The sequence below is a fragment of the Leptosomus discolor genome, chromosome 3, assembly GCF_034619465.1.
Source record: "Leptosomus discolor isolate bLepDis1 chromosome 3, bLepDis1.hap2, whole genome shotgun sequence".
Classification (NCBI taxonomy): domain Eukaryota; kingdom Metazoa; phylum Chordata; class Aves; order Leptosomiformes; family Leptosomidae; genus Leptosomus; species Leptosomus discolor.
In genome coordinates, this window is record NC_141393.1 from 30,980,597 (window position 1) to 31,002,741 (window position 22,145).

The 22,145-nt window shown below is 36.9% G+C and overlaps 1 protein-coding gene across 4 annotated transcripts in view; it reads left to right on the forward strand.

Moving 5' to 3' along the window:
- HEATR5A (HEAT repeat containing 5A) overlaps positions 1-20,941 on the forward strand; it is a 56,323-nt gene extending 35,382 nt beyond the window's left edge. Inside the window, exons 21-36 of one of the 4 annotated variants that reach the window (XM_086461943.1) lie at positions 595-621; positions 2,459-2,597; positions 3,698-3,880; positions 4,766-5,005; positions 5,712-5,893; positions 7,667-7,735; positions 8,158-8,337; positions 10,373-10,607; positions 11,041-11,289; positions 12,991-13,118; positions 14,037-14,184; positions 14,884-15,156; positions 17,461-17,685; positions 18,606-18,760; positions 20,155-20,368; positions 20,640-20,941. In XM_086461943.1, coding sequence (XP_086318069.1) covers positions 595-621; positions 2,459-2,597; positions 3,698-3,880; positions 4,766-5,005; positions 5,712-5,893; positions 7,667-7,735; positions 8,158-8,337; positions 10,373-10,607; positions 11,041-11,289; positions 12,991-13,118; positions 14,037-14,184; positions 14,884-15,156; positions 17,461-17,685; positions 18,606-18,760; positions 20,155-20,368; positions 20,640-20,941 — 2,949 coding nt within the window. The remainder of the gene's footprint in view (positions 1-594; positions 622-2,458; positions 2,598-3,697; positions 3,881-4,765; positions 5,006-5,711; positions 5,894-7,666; positions 7,736-8,157; positions 8,338-10,372; positions 10,608-11,040; positions 11,290-12,990; positions 13,119-14,036; positions 14,185-14,883; positions 15,157-17,460; positions 17,686-18,605; positions 18,761-20,154; positions 20,369-20,639) is intronic. The other 3 variants (XM_086461944.1, XM_086461945.1, XM_086461946.1) reach the window with 3 other exon arrangements.
- The last annotated feature ends 1,204 nt before the right edge of the window (positions 20,942-22,145 follow it).

Below are 22,145 nucleotides of genomic sequence, written 5' to 3' on the forward strand. Positions count from 1 at the left end.
TGCTTGTTTTTTGTGTTTGTTTTTTTTTTCTCAATTGTGTACATGGGCCTGTCATTATCTAGCTTCCCTTTTCAGCTCCTGAAAATACTCCTTGTTTGTCAGTTCGATCTTTTTTCACAGGGCTTTGCATCTAACAGTAATGCTTATCCTGTCAGTTAAATTCTTGGCTCCAGCAGAGCAGAAATCATTTGTTTTTAATCATGTCTGACATTAGCTCTAAAGGTACCTTAGGTGAGCACAGACTTCTGATGAGCTTACCTGTGTAAGCTTATGATGTAGTGAACACAAGTTTTCAGCTGCAAGACATTAAAGTTATTTTGAAATACGCTAAGTACAACGTTAGTAACTATGCTGTGCTGTTGTCTTGGTACTGTTTACTAATTTTAGGGGCAGCTGGATTGCAATTTAAGTGTATTCTACATTAGATACAAGATGAATGAACTAAGAAAATTAGGGTTTGGTATGTTTGAGATAAGATTCTGTATCTTAATATATGCTGAATTTACATGTAACGGTCTCCATGTGTGGTTGATATCACTGTGATATCTATATTTTGGTTTTGTCATGACTGGTTTGTCATTTGTTTTTGTGCAGGAAATCTTGTTGGATAATTCTGTGTTGGTAGGTCCCTGTGCCTTGTTAATCATAAACTTTTGCTGTTTGCAGTGGTGGTTTTTATTTCATCTTTTATCTTTTCCTTTTAACCGTTTTAATGTAATTTCTTTTAGCATGTCAAGCAACATTTGATTGTCATCCTAACCAGACCCTTCCTAACTTTCTGCAGATGGCAGACATACATTTCATTTATGTGCTTAGTGAGGCATAATTTTGTTTTTAACATGTTAAGCACAGAAAGGGAACTGTTTGTTCATTTAAGTTTGTATGTGATGCTTGCATTTTGTGTCTGTTATTTAGTCTTGTCCCCTGCTTAGAATGTGGGAGAATGAGAGCAATAAAAAATGTGCATCTTGCGTTATTCAGTAGCTTGAATTGGATCCTCTTGTTTTTTCCCTATCAAAAACAAGCACGGAATTTATGCATGTCCAACTTGAAGTAGCCTGCTTGTCTAAGTGTTGCATTAAAACTTGTTTTTACAGTTTCAATTCAGGTATCTTGTGGACATACTTAGTCAGGTTTCTTTTCTTTTAGCAGAATTATGCAAAGAATGTATCTTTGTGTGTATTAAATATGTAATTCAGAGTCTTGAGGATTCATGAGCATGCACAGAAATTTGGAAGACAAAGCTTAGTTTTGTTAACATAACAAAGCTGAAATTCTGTGTCACTCTTTTTGTCCTTAAGTTGTTCGTTGTTCTTTTTAACTGTATGTTAACTAATATACATTAATCATTTTGACTAACATATATTGACCTGCTGCTGACAATGAGGAGCATGACCTTACTGCAAGGTTTCCCCACAGCAGACACTCAGCTCTGTCCATTTTAAGGATGGTGACAGCTAAGGGCACACAATTGCTTAGTTGTAGAGAATAATTTTTTTTGATGATAACCTAAGCTTCATTTAAAAGAAGCTACTTAAATATTGCCTGGCCATGCAGCTGGTTCATGGTATCTTTGGGATCCCCTTCAGAATGTTCTTAAAATTGAAAGCAAGCAATTAAAAATCAGAAAGCTCCGCTCTAACAAAAAAACCTTGAGGCTGTGTCTTGGATTTTTTCAGTGTTTTTCCTTGTTCCTGTAATAATGAATCTCTTGTCTGTATTTTTTAGCATAAAAAACACATACTGGCCTGGTGGTGTTAAAAATACGGTGATGCTATAAACTTTTTTGCTAGAAGCTGCTCAGGAGAGCTGACTTGTCTCGGTGTGGTATATTCACCAGTAACTCTCACCCTTCCTCTCACCTTCTGTACAACGTAATTTAATGTGATCTGAGTATATAATATTTTTTGCAATGAAATTGCAGCAGTGCTCTCTTTGCCCTTTCTTATAAACTTCCTTTCATGCATGGAGTTCAGATTTGCTAAAGCCTGATTGACTGTCTCGCCCGTGGTTACATTGTCATTTCTCTTGTTACATCTGAGGACAATTTGAATAATTTTCTCTTGCACTGAGTTTTCAAGCCCATTATATATACCCTGTAGTCCAGGAATAGAGTAAATTTTTCATTGAGACCACGATTCAGCTGTCATTAACGTTAGTGGGGGGTCTTTCTACCGACATTGGTGGGAGTTGGATCCAGCCCCAAACCAGTCTTGTAAGTTACCTTTGGAGAGAAAATGTTAAAAGTATCAATATGTTAAAATTGGTTACAGGAGTGGCAAAACTTTTCATTTGGGATTAAAAAAAAAAAAAAAGCTGAGCAGAAATAGCATCAGTTACATGCTTACTGACTTCACAGATTTATCATAACTGTAATTGTTCAGAAAATACCCGCCTGACTAAGGTGTTGCTATAAAGGTTTGTTAGTCATCTTACTGTTTCTTCTTGCATGTTCCAGGTGAATCTCTGTAGCTCATACTTATTATTGAGACGTGCGGTGGTAGCTTGTTTACGTCAGCTTGTGCAAAGAGAAGCTGCTGAGGTGTCAGAATATGCTGTTGCATTAGTTAAAGAGAGCAGAGAAGATTTTACTCCAGGTAACGTATTGAAGTTTTGAGATCAAAGAGCTTGACACAGTGATAGTGAATTTTAAACACGCTCTGCTATGGGTATGAAAACAGTGCTACGTTCTTGAAATCTTTAACTCAGAAAGGTATTCTGCTTCAGTTATCTACATTGTACCAAATTATGGAAGCATCCAAACCCTTTTTTGGTGATAAAATGAAGATACTATTGTTTTTCATATACTGTAGATAGTAAGAGTCACTAAATGAGAAAATGCAAGTGGAGTTCCAGAGAAACCTAAGCCTTTCTAGCCAGTAGCTGTTGTAGTAACTGCTTCATAGTCCTGTCTTTTACACGCATATTCATAGTTTTATTTTCCCATGTAGATCTCTTCTTAAATTAAAAATCTCTCATTGAGAGAACAAAACCTATTGAAGAAAGTTTCTGTTGACCTCTTTGGAGAAATAGTTAAGTAATGATCAGCTGGGGTCCCTAGAATTTTTAACTTCCTAAAGGTTTGAGTTTTTTGCTAAAAGGCCTGAGAATGATCATTAGTTCATCCATGTGCCTTCCTGGGAGGGGATGGTGGTAATAAGTGATTTCAGTTTGGATTTCAATTCAAGCTCATTTGGAAATTTTCAGAAAAGATAGGCTATAGCCATTTTGTAAAACTACTGATTTTAAAAATTGATTGTATTCATTTAACAAATTATTTCCATGTGTCTGGTTTTGAGCTTTGTTGGAATATAATTTTAACTTCCCTTTCAAGTTAAAACATTGTTTTAGAATTACCCTATGAGTCAGTGTGAAGAATCAGGTGGCCAAAAATAATTTTTTTCAGGAGCTCAGATGCTATGGTGGTGGTAATGCTGTGAAATTCAGAGTAGGATTTTTTTTTTTTTCCTGGGGTAAATTTCTTCTCATTAGTATGTTTCTGTAAAAGTTCAAAGCTTGTTTTGTACTCAGGTGATTTAGGTATGATATTATAGCAATTAATACTATTATTTAAGAAGTACTTCAGGGCTATATGCTTATTCAGAAGATACTTGGTGTGCAACCTTCAGTGGGGTTTCTGTGGTTATTACTGCAGTTATGTGATGTACAGCATTCGGCTCACAGACTTTGTTCTTAGCAGATGTTAACATCAGAGAAATAGGACTGGAGGGGGCATTGCTGGGCTTGCTGGACAAGGAATTGGATCAAAGATTGTGCCAAGATATCAGAGAGACTCTGACTCATATGCTTACTTCAATGGCGGTTGAAAAGCTCTCTTTTTGGCTAAAGCTTTGTAAAGATGTTCTTGCTGCCTCAGCTGGTAAGTCCTAATACACTGTAGTTGAGAGTACAATGGAAATAAGGCCTGCAGCAGTGCAGTATGTCACTGAGGGAAAGTATTCTTGTTTCTTGAATGTTTGACATTTACGAAGAGTATCGTCATCCTTCATACTGAAACAGTGGGCCCTTTAACTTAGTTCTTTCATAAGCAATATGACCCTCCCTTCTGATTGCCTTTTCCCTAGATAGTAACTAGAACAAGTTTTTCCAAACATCTTAGTATGTCTTGCCTGTTCATATTCTTCTTGATTTGTATTTCATAATGTTAACTTATTTCCATATCAGAAATTAAAATGCAGAATACATTTGAGCTTGTGGGTCCTGTGCAATTACCTATAAGAAAAATATTCAGACCCTCTCTTGTATTAATAATAGGAATGATGCAGACCTACTATATCATAATGAAACTCATAAGCAGATAAAATTAATTACTGTGCTGAGTATTGAGGGGGAATCTCTTCTTTTACCTGCAGTGCAGGAGGAAAGCTTCTTGGATTTAGATTTTTTTTTTTTTTTTTTTTTTTAATGTGGAAAGGTACTAGCTTCTAACTTACTTTAAAAGGTGGGGATTTTTTCTTTCACTTCTTTCACTGTAGTTTTTCATTTACTTTCATGGTCTTGATCTTGTCTTCCAACAAGTAATATCAACCAAATGCAGATTGTTTAACAAAACATTGTAACAACATTTTATTTTTAATTCCAGCATTTACTTTAAGACACCAAGGTTGAACGGAGTCATAGTGAGTTGAGGGCTAGAGATGGACTTTGAAGAAATTTCCTTATGAGTCCTTCTGTAGTTTTCAGTTACAGTAAGAAAGAATATTACATTTCTTCTTTTTTTTTTCCTCCTGTGTCCTAAATACAGATTTCAATACAGTAGCTTCAGTAGATACCACTCAAGAAGAGGAAACTTCGAAAGTGGATGATGCATCTATATTAACGTCTGACAGCGATGAGAGGTTCCATCCTTTCAGTAATCCACGGTGGTCTACCAGAGTTTTTGCTGCAGAGTGTGTTTGTAAAATTATAAGCCAGTGTGAAAATGCAGGCAGTGCACATTTTGACATAACTTTGGCTCAGGAAAGAAAACAACGTGATTCAAGGGGTATGTGTTAAGCGCTGAAAGAATTTCACAGAATGCAAAGTATGCTTAAAATAAATGTTAGCTCTTTGTATCTTAATGAGATTCATCATAAATTTATTGTTTGTGATCACCGAAACCTTTAATTACTCTGATTATAAGCCTATATTTATTAAGGTGTCGAGCAATTTTTATTTGGCAAAATATTGGCATATTACTGCAGCATTTACACTCATTTTCCTGGTTATAGTACCATGGCATATGCATAGGAAGCCATTTTTTCTGCATAAGCACTGACAATCAGAAGTGATAGCTAGCACCAGCCTACAACATCACAGTTTAGTATCTGCGAGTATGACTAAAAAACTCCACTTTTTTTCTTTCCATAATTTGCATAATTACCAGTAGAAACACAGTGCCAATTTTCAGCACCGCTCTATGGTTATCTGGATGTGTTTTCCTCAAAACTCTTTTTTAGAAAATCTGCCTCATACATAAAGATATTTATGCTTTATTCTAAGGACCTTTTTTTTTAAGAGCCTAGATCAGCTAACGTAAAATGTCCAAGTAAGATATGTATAAGCTGACTTAAGTGAGTCCTTGATATGTGGTAAGGTAAAATGTAAAATATATGTTTTGAAAATGTTGGGAGCAGTCCTATAAAATATATTCTGTCTAAATTTAAATTTAATAAAACTATTTTCTTTTTTCATTTCTGTTTTCTCTTCAGATGACTTTTTGGTATTGCATTTAGCTGACTTGGTCCGTATGGCTTTTATGGCTGCCACAGATCACAGTGATCAACTTCGTCTTTCTGGGCTTCAGACATTGCTAATTGTTGTTCGGAAGTTTGCAGCTGTTCCAGAACCAGAGTTTCCAGGTCATGTAATTCTGGAGCAATATCAAGCCAATGTAAGCATCACTGTTAATAACTTACAAGAGTTTAGAGTTACAGTTAATCACTAAAAGAAATATACTTTTTGCAGTTTGTGAGGTTTCCGTTAGTTTGGGTTTCAGTTAGTTTATTACTGAAACTGTTATTAACTTCTTTGGGCTTAACTTGTCTAGAAAGCATCTTTTCAGTTGGCATATAATGTTTTGGCCCAAGAGTCTTTCAAGTTTCATCATTTTTCCTCTTCCCTATTTGAATACAGCAAAAAGAAATTAGAACATTGGGTTGTGTGGGTTTTTTAAAGCATTGGTTTCAAAGTGTAGAAATATTGCAAGAAATATTAAGAACAACTATAATTTAAAACTCTGCTTAGAAGTAAGTAGCCTTTGCACACCAGAGATCACACGAGAACATCTTGGTCAGTAAATAAGCTAGGGGAGGTTAAAAGCATGGGTTGTACTCACAGGGTCTGTTTCAGTTAAGTCTTGGTTGAGACTTACAGAAAAGATGTCCTGATCATTTTGCATTCCAGACTGCACTTGTGTTAAATATGGCAGGCAGCTGTGTTAAGCCTCATCTGGCTGCCATTCTTCAATTTCTAGCAGTCATTGAACAAGTCAGATCGCTTTCTCTCATAGAAATGAAGACATCCTGACATTGAAGACATCCTAACCCACTTTGATCTTGCTTTTGCCGTTAAAATTCTGTGCTACTGACACTTCTTTGTGGGAAAGGAGAAGTGTCTGGGTAGTCTGGAACTACCAAGGGAAAAAAATTACACCATCTGTCTTTGCTGTCCAAAACCATCAAGCAGGTCACGAGTGGAGCTGATAATTTTCCTTTTAACCTCCACTACCCTTAAAGTGTTTCTGCTAATACTCTGCATAGATCTTCTCATCAACTGTTTCATAGAACTTGAAGAAATGTGAAGCAGTTAAATATCTAGTCTTTTTCTTGCCAATTTTTTTTCCATAACAATAACCAGAAAAAGATGGATATAGGTTTTCTGGACTTAAGTAATGGTTTCCTGAAATTCAGAAGTTCAGAAGTTACTCAAATGAAGTCTGAGCTTTAGGGGTTCTTAATAAACTGTCATTAATTGTCATTAAAACTAACTCCTTTCCACTTATTTTTACAAACTTGTATTTCTAGTTCTTGTACTACACTTTGTACTTTCATCCCGAAGAGCATCAGACCTAAGTCTGAGTTTTCAGATATCAGCTAAAGCAGCAAGGGAAATTTTTGTTAGCCTTTAGTGAAATAGCTTTCAACAGTGAGAGTAGGAAAAATCTCTGCAACCGGATAAGTGTATGTTTGCATGTTCTTTATTAGGCAAATGGGGTTTTTGCTTTCCCCTTCTTTCACTTTGCAAAGTTGACCAACTTCAGCTGTTCGTTTCCTTAAATCTGTATTCTTTCTGAGTAAGGAAATGTCACTCATTAGGTGGCTTGCAAGTCTTTCATGGTTTGGAACATTGGTTTTTCTTTTGAGTGCTGCTCATCAAGTCAAGAATTCAGGAAGGAAGAGGCTTCTGTTTCAGTTTTAGACTGTGCAAAAAATAGAATCAGCTTTAAAGGCTCCTCTCAAAGAGAACCATGTCTTCAGTGTAAGCAAAACAAAACAGTGAAATATGACTGCAACAATCTCCTTGCTCTTTAACCTCACTGAAACAGTCCGTGGAAAAATGAAAAGGAAACTGCTTTATGAAGGAAAACTGCAACAAAGCCTGCTTATGAAAAGTAATTATTTAGTTAACTGTTCACTGTGTTAAATGTTGTATAACTTCTCTTTAGGTTGGAGCAGCGCTTAGGCCTGCCTTTGCTCCCGAAACTCCTCCTGATGTCACAGCAAAAGCATGTCAGGCAAGTGTTGAAAGTCAGAAGTCTTACCTAACAGACTGTCTGAAATTTTCTTTTTGTTTGATGTGCCACACAAGAAAAAGGAAATAAATCCTCTAGCCTCAAATCCTCAATGCACACAGAATAATGTCACCCGTGTTACCTCTATACTGTAACAACTCAAAGATTTTGTACACTTTAAAATCTTTTGAGAAACTTTGTAGAAGCTGATACTCTGGTTGTTATTTTTGACATCTCTCTAATGTTTTTGGCTTTCATTACTTCCATCTACTAAACTGTAATGTCATTTAACATTGATTATTGCCTGAGAGTAACTGTATCTCAGTAGAAATTAAATCTGTGTTTCATAATTTTACAGATGGAAAAAAAGAGTGTCCAGTGGTGTTTGGCTCTTGTTTCTTATTATTTCTCTTTTACAACACTAGGTATGCAGTGCCTGGATAGCAAGTGGTGTAGTGAGTGATCTTAATGACCTTCGAAGGGTTCACCAATTGCTTGTATCCTCTTTGGTCAAAGTGCAGGCTGGGAAAGAAGCACAAAGTCAACAATATAATGAAAGCACCTCAACTATGGAGATACTGGCTGTGCTTAAGGCTTGGGCAGAGGTTAGTGTAACAGCTCTGTAATGACAGTCTTGATATCTGGTAGGTGAGGTAAAACCTTTCAGACAGAATGGTTTCAGGAATTTCTTACATGCCTCATTAAATGGAAGTTGCTGGTCCTTTGCTTTGATACCTCTAAACAGTACATGAACTTTGGAGTCTTGATAAAAGCACTGCCAGTGAAGCTGTTTGTATTATACTGCACATTAAGAAATATGCCCAGTACTTAAGAAATATTAATTTCTTAACATGTTCTAATATTTCAATATTAAATTTAAATTGGCCTGGTATAAATGGCTGGTCCACTGAATGTACCATTTAAATAGGTGTAATTTTTCTCGTTGTCTGTTGGCATTTAATTTCTTACAGGTAGTTCTTGTATGTTAACACTGTCGGTTCAGTACTGCACTGGCTGACTTCCTTAAAGTCAGCTCATGCGAACACCTGTTTTAATACACATGAACGCAAGGTTAGATATTTAAAAATAAAAAATGTGAACGATGTACATAGTATCTAGAAGATACAGTGTCTTAGAAAGCATTGATAGTGACCTTGGATGCTGATGGTTGATAACCAGCTCAGTATGAGCATGTTATGTAGTTAATATGATATTTCTGTCTATAACCAGACAGCTATTTTGAAGGAGAAAGCAGACAATAGATAGCTTTTATGTAAACATTTGTAGAAAAATATACCAACCTCTGGTGTCCATACTTGAGAAAAGATACTGGCAAAATAGGAAAGCCATTGGAGAAAAGCTATCAAGTGGGAATAAAAACCTTGAATATATGCTTACACCGAAAAATTTAAGTAGATCAGTCTATTTAATCTATTCAGGAAAAGATAAGGTGCTGTGACCAATATAAGATCATTATATGGAGAAAAGGTTTTTAATGGCATATAACAATAACCTGTCACTGGTCAGGAGCTGAGACAAAATTCAGACTAGATGTGAGGCTCAGCTGGAAGAAGTGAAGATCTGTAGATTGTTCCAGTCTATAATTAAAGATCACTAGAAGTCCTCAAAGCAAACTCTGTATAACTTTCTACTGGATCTGGGATGTGAGAAACTCTGCCAAAGTAAGCTGGGGATGAGCTTTTTGTGACCTGTAATTTACAAAGATTTCACTTAAGCCCTAGGCAGTTCCTTCTCACTTAGGATCTCACCTATTTCTTGTTTCCAGAATTTGAAGGAATTCCCCCATCCTGTTGTGGGGAGAGGGGCTTGGTTGGTGCTTAGTTACTGGCCTGGGTCAACCCACTACAATTAGCAAACTTGAAAAAGATACAGAAATCATAATTGCAGGAGACGGATACTCACAAAAGCTCACTTCAGATGAGTTGAACTGGTCTCCTATGTCTCCTTTATAGTTGGGGAAAAGTGCTTCCCTCCAGGGGCATTTTGGAGAGACTAAAGAGGACTGTTTGTCTGAAACATTCTCAAGCCTGTCTTTTTCAATAACAAGAGGCATGTAGGGAAATTAACTTTCTGACATTGAAGTTAACCTATTGATGGTTACACTCAAAGTTTGCAAATGATGCAAGACTGTATTTTTCATTCTTTACTGCTAACACAGTGTAATACGTAGTTTTGAGAAGATGTTTGCAAGTGCAATATGTCATTTCAGTTGAAAGAAGACTTAGGAATGATTTGACTGTGGTTTCTGGATCATGATTGTAGGTATATAATTTGATAATAAGTTCCTCAGACTTTAGCTATAACTACAACAGGGTGTGATGGTTGGAAGCTGAAGCTGGACAAGTAATATATTAATTTTTAAGAGCAGGGAAGTTAACTGCAGTTATGTTTAGAAGTTTTAGTAGGTTTCCCTTTATTTGGACTCTTGCATCAAGGTGAGCTGGGGGAGTGAATTCAGAAGGTTTAGAAAATAAGTGCTTGTTAACCCATGCCTATCGGACTTGAAGCAGGAATAGATTCTAGGAAACCTCATGCTCGTTCAACAGGCAGTCATTCTAGTGATCGTAGTAGTTTTCCAAGTACTAATATTTATAAATCTCTCTCCAAATATATAAACAGGTTTACATAGTTGCAGTTGAAAAGCAGAAAAATCAAAGTGATGCACACAATCACTGTTTAAAAGTTGCAAACTCTGCAGAAGAAAGCTACAGAGATGTAACATCTTCAGCCAGTGGACTTCTGGACTTAGTACAGGCAGATCTTGGAACACTAAGCAGGCTCTGGCTTGCTGCACTTCAGGATTTTGCTCTCTTGACTTTGCCTTCAGAATATGCATCACAACTACCTGCTGAAGGTAGGGCGGCAAATCGATTGTATTTTCATAGGTGACTTGTGAGTGCATGTCATTAATGTCCTAGCTGATTTGTGTTGAGATTGCAGTAAGATTAAATCGTATAGAGAATATGCATACTTGTGTACCTATCTAAAGAGAAAGGCTGCTTTTGAGAACAGAGGTTTCAATAATGTGAAAAGTAGTTTGTTTGGTATTGTTTTTTGTTTTGGTAATTTTTTGGTTGGGAGCAGAAAATGATGATTCTATTGGATTTTATCCCAATAAATCTAAATTAAGTGTCCTCATTAGCTTAATTTTAATATTGAACGTTTAAAAAAAGAAGTCATACATAAAATATGATAAATGTGATTTCAGTAAAAAGACAAATCCCTATTTACAAGAATGAGAAAATACGGTGGTTATATCCTTAAAACTGTAACTTCTCTTCATATAGGTGGTACATTTTATATAGCAGAGACAATTGAAAATGCCAGACCTCATTACTACAACTCCTGGGCACTGATACTGTATGCTACAGCATTATGGCTTACTAGCACAGGTTTCATTGTTGTTGATCCGGATGAAGGAGTTACTAACCTCTCTAGACCTGTCACCCCAACTACGATGTGTCAAGATTCTTCATCCAGGCCTTTGGTGAAATCTCCTGAGGATGTGAATACTGACAGATTTCATCTTATCTTGGGTTAGTGAGTGCATACTCTGTCTAGATGCTGTCACACAAAATGTCATTTTTTTATAGATAAAACTCTTAGCAAACAAATATGTAATTATTCACATTTAACTGCATCGTTGAATATTGCATCCCTTAGAAAAATATAGTCAGAAAGATTTTAAGTCCTAGTGAGAAAATTGTAGAATGTTTTCCTAAATGTGGTAGAAAAAATGCTCAGTATGAGCTAAACAAGTTCTAAACAAGTGCTTACTGCTGTGCTTATAAACATGCAAGTTCAAGGGTGGATTTTGTCACAGTTGTAGCACTACAGTTACAGACTGTGCAGTTTAGCATCACTGAAGTACAGTTTACATCACGGAATAGTGTGTAGGTTGGAAGGGATTTCTGGAAGTCATCTTGCCCACCACCCCCTGCTCAAGCAGGACCACCTAAAGCCAGTTGCCCAGGACTATGTCCAGGCAGCTTTTGAATATCTCCATGGACAGAGACTCTACAACCTCTCTGGGCAACCTGTGCCAGTGCTCGGTCACCCTCACAGTAAAAAAAGTGTTTCTGTAAGATCACATAAAGCTCTGTTTAAGCCTCTGTTACTGCAGAGGCTAATCAGGCAGTATAATTCAGTCCCAGTTCTCTAAATGTACGCAATTTGGCATTTCTGATTGTATTTTTTTTCTTTGGTCTCTCTTTTGTATCCTTCTTTTGTAACCCCTTTTTGGAATGGGTTTGTATGGCCCAGATGCCTATAGCTCATTTCGAATCCCAGTCTTCCAGCACAGAGCCAGCTTCCTTTTGAACTCCATTGCTCCCTCAGTTAAAAGTGGGACCTCTGATACAAAAGCTGCTCATTTCCCTTGCTTCCTATACTACTGGATTAGTGCTTCAAATTTCATATACTTTACCGTGAACACCTGGCTTGTTTATTCTGCTTCTGAACATAGTCCACTTGTTCATTTTCACTTCCTACAGAGAAACTGAAAGAACTTTAAAACACACAACACTTTCTGTTGCAGAGCTGTTCTTTAGTGTACATTGATCAGTTTCCCAATCATCACACATTTTGGAATGACAGCTGTACAACTGGGATGACGATATGGATCACAGTTTATATGAAGTTTATCTCCAATGTCAACTGAAGAGTCCTGACAACTCAGAAAAAAGGGATTTTTTTTTTTTGATTTTTTTTTTTTTAGTCTGCTCTAGGATTTGCAAGCTTAGGCTTCTTGTAATTTACTTACTGCTGGTGATCCAATTGTGGTAGCTGCACAATTGGATCTCAACATTTTTGTAAAATGGGAAGATAAAGCCTCAGCCTCTGAGTTTCTGAACTATCACTACTTTCTCCGTTATTTTCTTCTATTACATAAATCGGTGTGATTAGGCAAATATTCTGCTATAGACTCAGTATGAATTGTCTGCCTATTCCTTGGACCTGGAGTTCAGTGTTTTACTCAGAAATTGCTCTGTTTTTAAAATTTATGTTAATAGCCAGTTATAATCATGTCTTGCACTGTCTAGAAGTTGAAGTTCTTTCATTGTTTTGAGGGAAATAGAGTTCTTGCCCCAAGATATTAACAATAGGAGATGAATTTACTTAATATAAAATACAAATGCTATTTCAGTGTCTGATCAACCTACTGCTAGGTTACTTAGTAATTGACAATACTTCTTAAAATTTCAGGCATATATGTTTTTTTCTTCTGGTGCTTACAGGAATTAGTGTGGAATTTCTCTGCTCTCCTCGATCAAATGCAGCAATGGAGAACATTATTGCCTGCTTACGTGCCCTACAGACACTCTTCAATGTTCCGTGGCCGAGGTCTAAAATAGGTGGTGATCAGGTAATGTCTTAATGGTCAAAAGCACCCCAGAATTAAGGCATAATTTTAGTTTGAACAATATCTCTACTCTCTATTGTATATCCAGGAATCTTCAACACATAAGTAGTAGGTGAATTATATGCTTTACCAAAATCCAAAGCTGTAGAGGGAGGAGAGAAAAAGAGTACAACATGGAACCTGTAAGAAGACAGTGAGGGGCAGAGAACTTGAGGACATTTCATCAGGAAGAAGTAATTAGATGAGTAGGATGAGAGCCAGGTAAAGACAGAATTCCAGGAAAAAAAAAAAGTTCTCTTACTCTCTCTGTCAAGGGACAGTTCAATTAATTTTGTTGTTGTAACTATTGAAGATGGTAAAAGGAAACTGTACAAAAGCAGTGGTATTAAAAAAAAAAAAAAAAAAAAAAAAAAAAGGCAAAACCAAAATAAGCACAACACACCAGTGATCCTAAAAGGAAGTAGTAACTTCAAAATTCCTTTTGATTTCTTTAAATTAAGCTTTATACCATGCAGTTGTCTAATACAGCAAAACTGATAAAGCCTGTGGACAAGCCCAAGTTCTGCTGACTGTTGGTGCTCTCTCCAAGGAAATGCATATACTGCAGGAGGGATGCAATGTAGTATCCCCACCTTCAAGAGTTAGAAAGCCATAAGATAAAGGTTAATTGGGTTCTTTTTAGTAGTTTTAAGTGCCTTGTCTCTAAATTACTGTGATCACTGTTTTGTTGGGAGAATTGAGCAAGACTGCTGCTACTGGGAGCTAGGAGCTAGATGCTGAAGAAAATGCCAGCTCCTGTGATTGCATCAATTATTCTGTGTTCCTTAGTGAGATTAATAAGAGTAATACTGTTGGCTTTAACAAGTTTTTAGATTTCCTGCTTTAAAATGGGGGGTATATTAAGCATTTTTCTTGCTGTAGGAGTTGGGTGTAGAGCTGCTGAATGTTTTGCATCGACTGATACTCACCAGAGAGTCACCTGATATTCAGCTTGCTGCTCTTGAAGTGGTCCGGCTGATTCTTTTTGCAGCTCAGGAACATGTGAAGGAAAAGCGGAGAAGTGCAGAAGGTACAGTAATGTATGAGATGTTGAATATGTATTATCTGGGTTAAAGCAATTCTTTCTTGGAAAACTGGATTCTTGAAGGTGATATTCCAAGATGCGTCTTAATTGAAGTGTTTCATAGTTGGTGAGTAATCCTGGTTTACTTAAGTCAGTGCAGGTGCCTGACGTGAGAAATTGGGGTGATATGATCGATGGCAGGTGGTTTTGGTGGTGACTAGAGGGCATGAAGTGGGAGGGAAAACTGGAGAAACTACAGTTGGGATAGTCTTGTGTGGTGTCAGGGAGGGAGAAGTCTTAGTGAAAATCTGGGGTCAGCTGCAGTAAAGCAACAGAAAGACTCAGCACCACAGAGCTGTTACAAGCCAGACTCCACTAGTTACTCTTGATCATGATTTCCTAACATTCATTTCCTAAAAGAAAAAAAAACTGGGAGAAGAATCAAAACACTTACATGAGGTGACGTCCTGCCTTAGCATGTTGTATGTCTAAATCCATTGCACGCACTTTTGCCTTTTGACAATCAGTGCATAGTTTGCTTATTCAGAAGGATGGATGTTTGCCAGTAGAGCTTTGAATACATATGCGTGCACATATGTATGCATCAAGATTATCACTTGGTGATGAAACAGTCTTAAGAAGTAAACTTTTTGGAAACAAGGTACAGCCTGCAGGTTTCTGCCATATTTCTTCTTGTTGTTTTAGTTGATGATGGTGCTGCAGAAAAGGAAACATTACCAGAATTTGGAGAAGGCAAAGATACGGGAGGACTGGTGCCTGGGAAATCATTAGTCTTCGCAACACTGGAGTTGTGTGTTTGTATTCTTGTCAGACAGCTTCCCCAGCTCAACCCTAAATTAACTTGCAGCCCTGCAGTTCAGTCTGGAAAACATCTGTTATTGTCAGAAGATGGAAGTAGACTGGTAGCAGCAGCGTTAGTTATTCTCTCTGATGTTCCTGCAATCTGCTCACCTGAAGGTATGCTGTTTCATCACAAGAAAAGATTAATGAAAGAATATTGGGCTCTTCAGAGCCCCCTTGTTATTACCTAATTTTCTCAGCTGGATAAATCTGGCAGCAAGTTTTGTTGATTTGCTTGTGACAATTTCCTGTTCTAATTATTTTTTTGACTGTCAGGTTACAAAACAAGTTACAAAACTGAAGCAATTAAAGAAGTAGTTTTTCTTTTCCTCCCGCATGTAGCAGTGCAATTAATAGATTCGTTTTGTACAGGGAAGTATATGATTAGCTACATGGTTATATTCTACTTGAATTGTCTGTTCTGGAATTTATAATGCAGACACAAATTAAATTTAAAAGGGAAATGTATCACCACGTTACCTTTCACTAAAAGCCATCATTTGAACGTTGGGAAACCACTGTAGGGAGTTACCATTGATTTCTCAGATTAGTTGACTTTTACCCATGATTCATTTTGGATTCACTCCAAATTTTAAGATGATTCCCCCCGCCATCCCCCAATATCACATTCTTTCAGTACTGTTACAGCCACACCTCTAAACCATTTCTGCCATACTTCTCTGTTCCTGCCTTAGGTATCTGTGTTACACCCTGGGCACATTTTTGCATTTATCATCCCTGGAAATTTCTTCTTTTTTCTTAATTTGTTCTCTGCCATAAGATTCCTCTTTGGGGGATAGCATACTCCAAATACTCTTGCTATCATTGTAGGGTGATGATATGACTTCTCTTTTCTGTCTGCAGCTTGTTATTTTTCAGTTCAAAGCAAAAGAAAACAAACATAGCATCGCTTAGATCTGAGGGCAACTCTCTTGTGTGAAAAATAATCTGTGGTTTTTCTTTTTCCCCTGTAGTTCTTTTTGTCTTTAACTGTTCAAGTTATTCCACAAACTAACAGCTTGCAGGATCAGACCAGAGAAGATTTTCACACTACATTGAAGTCAGGTGACTAAAATGAGAAGCTTAAGCTTGCTTATACAGCCAGTTGAATGAGGAAGCATCTCCAAACATCAGCTCATATAATCAAAGAGAAGAGAATTCCTATATGGAATTGGATCTTTTTTTCCCCTTTAATAGGTAACTGTAGTTACAGTCCTGTGACTACCATGCCTCTTACTTCAGGCACCTGTCACAATATATGTGCATAATAAAATTTTCAAATAAATGGTGCTCATGAACTGCATTTCCTACTGAATTCCAGCAGTCAATTTTCAGAGACTTGTCTGTTTAAAAACAGAAAGTAGATGTCCTTATGTTCAGAAAATACTTATGTGTATGTCAGACACCCTCAGTGTTCAACAGGTGTGTCACAAACATCAGTATATTAAAATCTTAAAAACATAAGCGTTTTGCTGATTAGGGAAGGACATAAGCATATTAAGCCATATGCTTAACTCTGCTTTGCTGAACCAGAACTTAAGGTAGAAACAACACGTAAGTATGTGGGTGTCTAGATTGTCTCCAATATGTGCAGAATTCTGTGTTACTATTAGATTCAAAGACATAAGAATATGCAAAACTGCTATGACAAGTTTTTCCTGTGTGGGTTGGTTTTTTTTTTTTTAATGGCTTCTTATTCTGACAGATCAACTGTCAGATTCTCAGGGAGAGATGAACATCTGTCCAGTAGGCTGTTGAACAATGTACTTCTTTCCTTAGGTCTCCTCTTCTCCAAAATATTTGTTGGAGTTTTTTATTATAATTCTAGGAGGTTTTGTTGCACATTTTTAGTCTGGGATCCTTTTCTTATTAATCTTACTAAATTCTTGACTTTAGTGATTTCCTGGAGCAATGACATCCTTAGCTAACTACACATCATGTGGGACAAGTATTTCCTCTTGCAAGTTTTGAAATTACCCCTGTTAATTTCCTTCACTGTGGTGTCTTCACTGCAAAATATGCTTAGGTGCTCATAATTTTTCTACTATTCAGTACTTTGTATATTTCCATAGCTTCTCTTCTTCTGCTCACCAGTGGTTCTGATCTTTCTGTTCTCACTTTTCTCTGAACGTGACATAATTCCACACTTCATATAATAAAATCATCAGGGAAGATACACAGTGCTAATTTAAAAGGGGAAAAAGTTTAACTTCACTTAAGCAGTCTGACTCTGTGTTTGCTGTAGCACGTCATGTGATATCTTTCTTCGAATTACCCGTGCCTCCATTCACTTAAGTGATTAAAAATGATAAATTATAAATAAAAAAGAGAATTGAAGAAAACTGCTTCCTTTTTTTTTTTAATGTAAAAGATACCTGAATTTTTTTAACTTCTGTAAAATTAATTTGCTTTGTTTTACAGGAAGTGTTTCAGTTCTTCCTACAATCTTGTACCTAATTACTGGAGTACTTAAAGAAACTGCTGTGAAGTTGCAAGACGGCCAGTTACCTTTGACGGTTGCTGCATCGCTACAAGCTCTTAAAGGACTCTTGTCTTCTCCAATGGCTCGAGCAGAGAAGAGTCAGACTGCTTGGACTGATCTTCTGCGTAGTGCTGTGGTCACAGTGCTTGACTGTTGGGATCAAGGTAAGCACAAATTTTGGGTTTGTGTGTTTAAAAAACAAAACAAAAAAAGTTTGGGTGAAAGGTTGTTTATTTTTGTTTAATCTAAATTTATGCACATCTTAAAAAAAAAAAAAAAAAAAAAAAAAGACTAATATCTTAGTCCCAGGAGAATTAGTTGGCTACCAAGTACTGTTGAAACTATAGTGCAATCTTGTCCCTACAGTTCACATAAGTCGCCATCTGTGAAGGTATAAAGGTGGGATCGTGGGCTTACCCCTGTGTTACGTAGTCCTGCGGTGTAGTTAGGTGGTACCAGGGAGGAAACAGGAGTTACGTCCAGTTGAGGGGAAAAGACAGCTGTACTGCATGCAGGTTCTCCACAAAGAATTAGTGTCTGTTTTGAAGCAAAGAGTGTTAAAGCAGTAGTTCAAGAAAAAATACTTTTATTTTAAAGTTAGTTTTCTGTGTGCTGCTTCTTCGAACTTCCCAAGTTTATAGTATTTTTCTCATTCCTGATGTTTGATCTCTAAGCTGTAACTTGTTGTTGGAACTTTTGTTTATAGTGCTGGTTTTTTAAGTTATAGCAAAAAAAAATGTGTTCTTAATGTAGATTTTTTTATTATTCTCAGAATAGATTGTGCCTTAACATGTCATACCAGCTCTTCTGTTCCTCTGTATAAAGCTCTATTGTGCTTTATACAGAGGAACAATGGAATAGGATTATGCTGTTATTTCTAAATAAACATATAACCACTCCTGAATTCCCATTTTGGCCTTGGCTTTTATTACAGTAAGAGCCCATATCAGTGCAGCAGAGTACGTCACTTATTTGAAAAAAGAGAGTCCTAAACGAGCGTAGACATCTCTTCCACCTCCTTGTAACACTTGAATTCGTAGAAGTACTTTTTAATGCAAATCTAACACACTGCTTTTTTTGATAGTAGATGGCCTTCTCCAAGAACTTGATGAAGTTAGCCTGCTTACTGCTATTACAGTGTTCGTTGTGTCTACCAGTCCAGAAGTTACTGCCATAGAGTGCCTTCAAAAGCGTTGTATTGAGAAGTTTAAAATAACACTTGACTCAAAAGATCCTCTTGTAAGTACTGGTGAAGTTACAAGACTATCGGTATCATATGAAATGGATTTTAGCTTGTCCTGTGTGTTGATTCCAGACAATTCTGTCCTGACTATATCTGTTGTATTTTAAAACACAGTTTGAACAAGTTAGCAAGAACATGTCCAGCAGTGCATTTTATCATTCTTTATTCTGTATACAATTCTGTATTCCTATGATTTATTTTTTTATTGCATCAAACTCAGAGGTTTGTGCATTGATAAGTACATGATACGATTGTGTAGTTTTTCAGGCACCCATTTAATTTTGTTTGTTCATTTTATCCTCCACACACAGATACTATTTTTTGCACAGGAAATCCCTCAGCTGTGGGTCTTGGGAAGCAGGAGCAAGTACCACCACATAATTTCTACCGTCCCATAAGCATCAGCTCCTGGCCACTGCTGGAGGCAGCCTATTAAACTAGATTAATGCTTTGTTCCACCTAGTATAAATATTTTTACGTAACTGCTTTAGACTGTAGTGCCACAGTTCATCTGTTACTGTTCTTCATCTTAAAAACCAACATATCGGGGGAAAAAAAAAAGGCATTTCAAATACAAATGGCTTTTGTAGGAGTTGGGACATCCTCACTCTGGAAGTCCAGCTCTGAAAATAACACGCATTAGGTTTTATGTTTGACTGTGAGAATTCACTGCAAACTAGTTTTCTTGCATCTTCTCTGTATATATTCATGTAGTAACAAAAAATCAAACAAAGTTACCTTTACTTGAGAAAGAGCTGTAAGAAAGTACTTTTTTATATATGAATACATTTCTAGTATTACAAACACTGGTTTCCACTGATAGGAAACTGGGGATGCCAAATACAACTGCGAGAAAATGGTAGTATGCGTTTGCAAGCTTTACCCAAGTGTTCAGGCATCTGAGCTTTCAGAAAATACGCAGGAACTTGACAGCTTCAGTCCTGTTGACTTCCAATGACATGCTGCTACGGCACCATTTGAGGCTTTTTAAAATTCTGCCTGCAGCTTGACAGGGGTGATGTTTCCATTTTTAGCACCTATTTTCAGTCTGCTGTATTTTTGCAAAAGAGTGGGTATTTTCAGAACAGTACTAAGACACAATCTTCACACAAAGATAATATTTTTTCCTTAACTCAAAAATGTAGGAAGATGTAGGACTCGGTGGAAAGAAATGGGAAGCGTGATCTAGTTTGTCTTAATAGTTTGATTGCAAGTTAATGCTTCTATACAGTATTATGTACTAGCAGCCTGCAACCTGACGAATTTTCAAGCTGTGAGGCACATTTTTCCCCCTCCCTAAAATTTTATCTAGCAAACTGTGAGTTTTAAAACACTGACCTGTATTTTTAAGTGTAACACTTAGTAACTGCAAATTTGGTTTTCCCTTCAGGTGCAGTATAAGTGCTACCAGCTGCTGCACTCCATCTTTCAGCATCCAAACAAAACTGTGTCGTATCCTTATATTCATTCTTTAGCACCATCCATTGTGGGAAAACTGCAGGAAACAGAGAAAGCAAAACCTGAAAATGCTGCTGAACTTCAAGTCATTCAGGAGGGAATAAAGGTGGTTGCAGCTCTTACAGCCGCTGCTGAGGAAGAGCACCGTAAGTTACTAGTTCCATTACCAGTATCCAAAGCATCAGACGTGCTGGAAGTTGCCCTAAGTAACAAACAAAAACAAAACGAGCACTAGGAACCCAGTCCTGAGCACTAATTGCTAACAAACAAGAATGTTGTTCTTTTTGCCATACAGTTCAAATAACGGTTGCAGCTTTCCAGTTTGTGTTAAATGTTAGCTTAGAGAAAGACTTCTAGTTAGAATCTGAAGCTGGTTTTAAAAAGTGTGTGTTGAAGTTGTGTTTTCAATGTTTATAGGTGCTCATCTGGTGGCCTGCCTCCTTCCCATCCTTATTTCCTTTCTTTTGGATGAAAATGCCCTGGTTTCTGCAACAAACTCGGCAAAAAACCTACATGAGTTTGCGTTGCAAAATCTGATGCAGATTGGTCCGCAGTACTCGGCAGTTTTTAAAAAACTGATGGCTTCCTCTCCAACTATGAAAGCCAGGCTTGAGTCAGCTGTAAAACGCAATCAGGAAAGCATCAAAGTGAAGACTGCTAAACATGCGAAGGCTCCTGGGAAAAGTTCAAGCATTCAGCTAAAGACCAATTTTCTTTAAAGTCTCATATTGTCATTTTATGCACTTTTGATATCAACGACAAAAAATGTCCCTTTTAATTTCTTATCGGAGTAGGGTCACTGTGAGTTGATCTCGTATTTCAGTTTGCACTGAAGTGTTGCAGAAAGTTTTTTTAAGAGAAAGCAGATCTCTAGATAACTTTCTGTTAGTGTAAGACTTCTTAAACATCTCTAAACACTGTGAATAAATCTATCAGAGGTCATCAAGTCTGTATTTTTGGATTATTTTGGACTAAAATACCAGAAATGTGCATGCCTGTATTAAAAAAGTATAGTGACCTTTACCATAGATATATTTAGGAGCAGCCCACACATAGCCATTAAGTAAAATAAATTTTGTTTTAAATCAACATTTCTCAAAAATAAGTTACCCTGATTGGATTTTGGATTTAACTGGGACATAAATTTACTTGCAGGTTGTAACCTGTCCCAAGTACTAATTTAACATGCTGCATCAGTAAGTAAACAGATTAAATATCTTTATAAGCCTTACAGTAGATTATTGTTGATCTCAGAAAAATTCAACTCAATAAAGGTAATATTGATAGCTTTAATCCTAATAACTCGTTGAGCTGGCCGAGATCGAGCAAAGGCTGTGAAATGCAGCTCTACCCTGCCGCTTCACCGGGGGCTCCGTAGCGCTGCACACAGTGGGACTGTTACGCGTACGTCCGCATTCGCAGGCTTGGTGCCTCGCTGCTTGCCATAGTCACACTTTTCGGGATGCATCTTGTGTTAGTTTTGTACTAAGCTAGCCAGGCAGGGGCAGCTCACATATCTCATCCAGGATAGGACAGCAATTGCAGCGTACTGTGCCTCGATTCAGACATCTGCTCCACTTGGGTGTGTGTTTCCCGATCTTTAAATGATCGGTTATATATACGTGTAACTCACCTCAACTTACTTGTCTCCGCAATGAGAGATGGACATATTTGAAGTCAGCTTGTCTTGTGTCAAATAAAGTGCAACAAACTCGTAATAAGGAGTATTTAATTAACATTTTTATCAAGGAGCATATTTTAATATAGAAAAATAACTATGAAAATTGCAATGGCTATAGAGTATTTTCTACATATAGTGTATGGACTTCTTAATACCAGTATTATCTAAACCAAACACTATCAAACTGAGGATAATATTTCCTTCTTAAATCTAATTACTTTAAAAGAAAGAAGAGGAAAAAA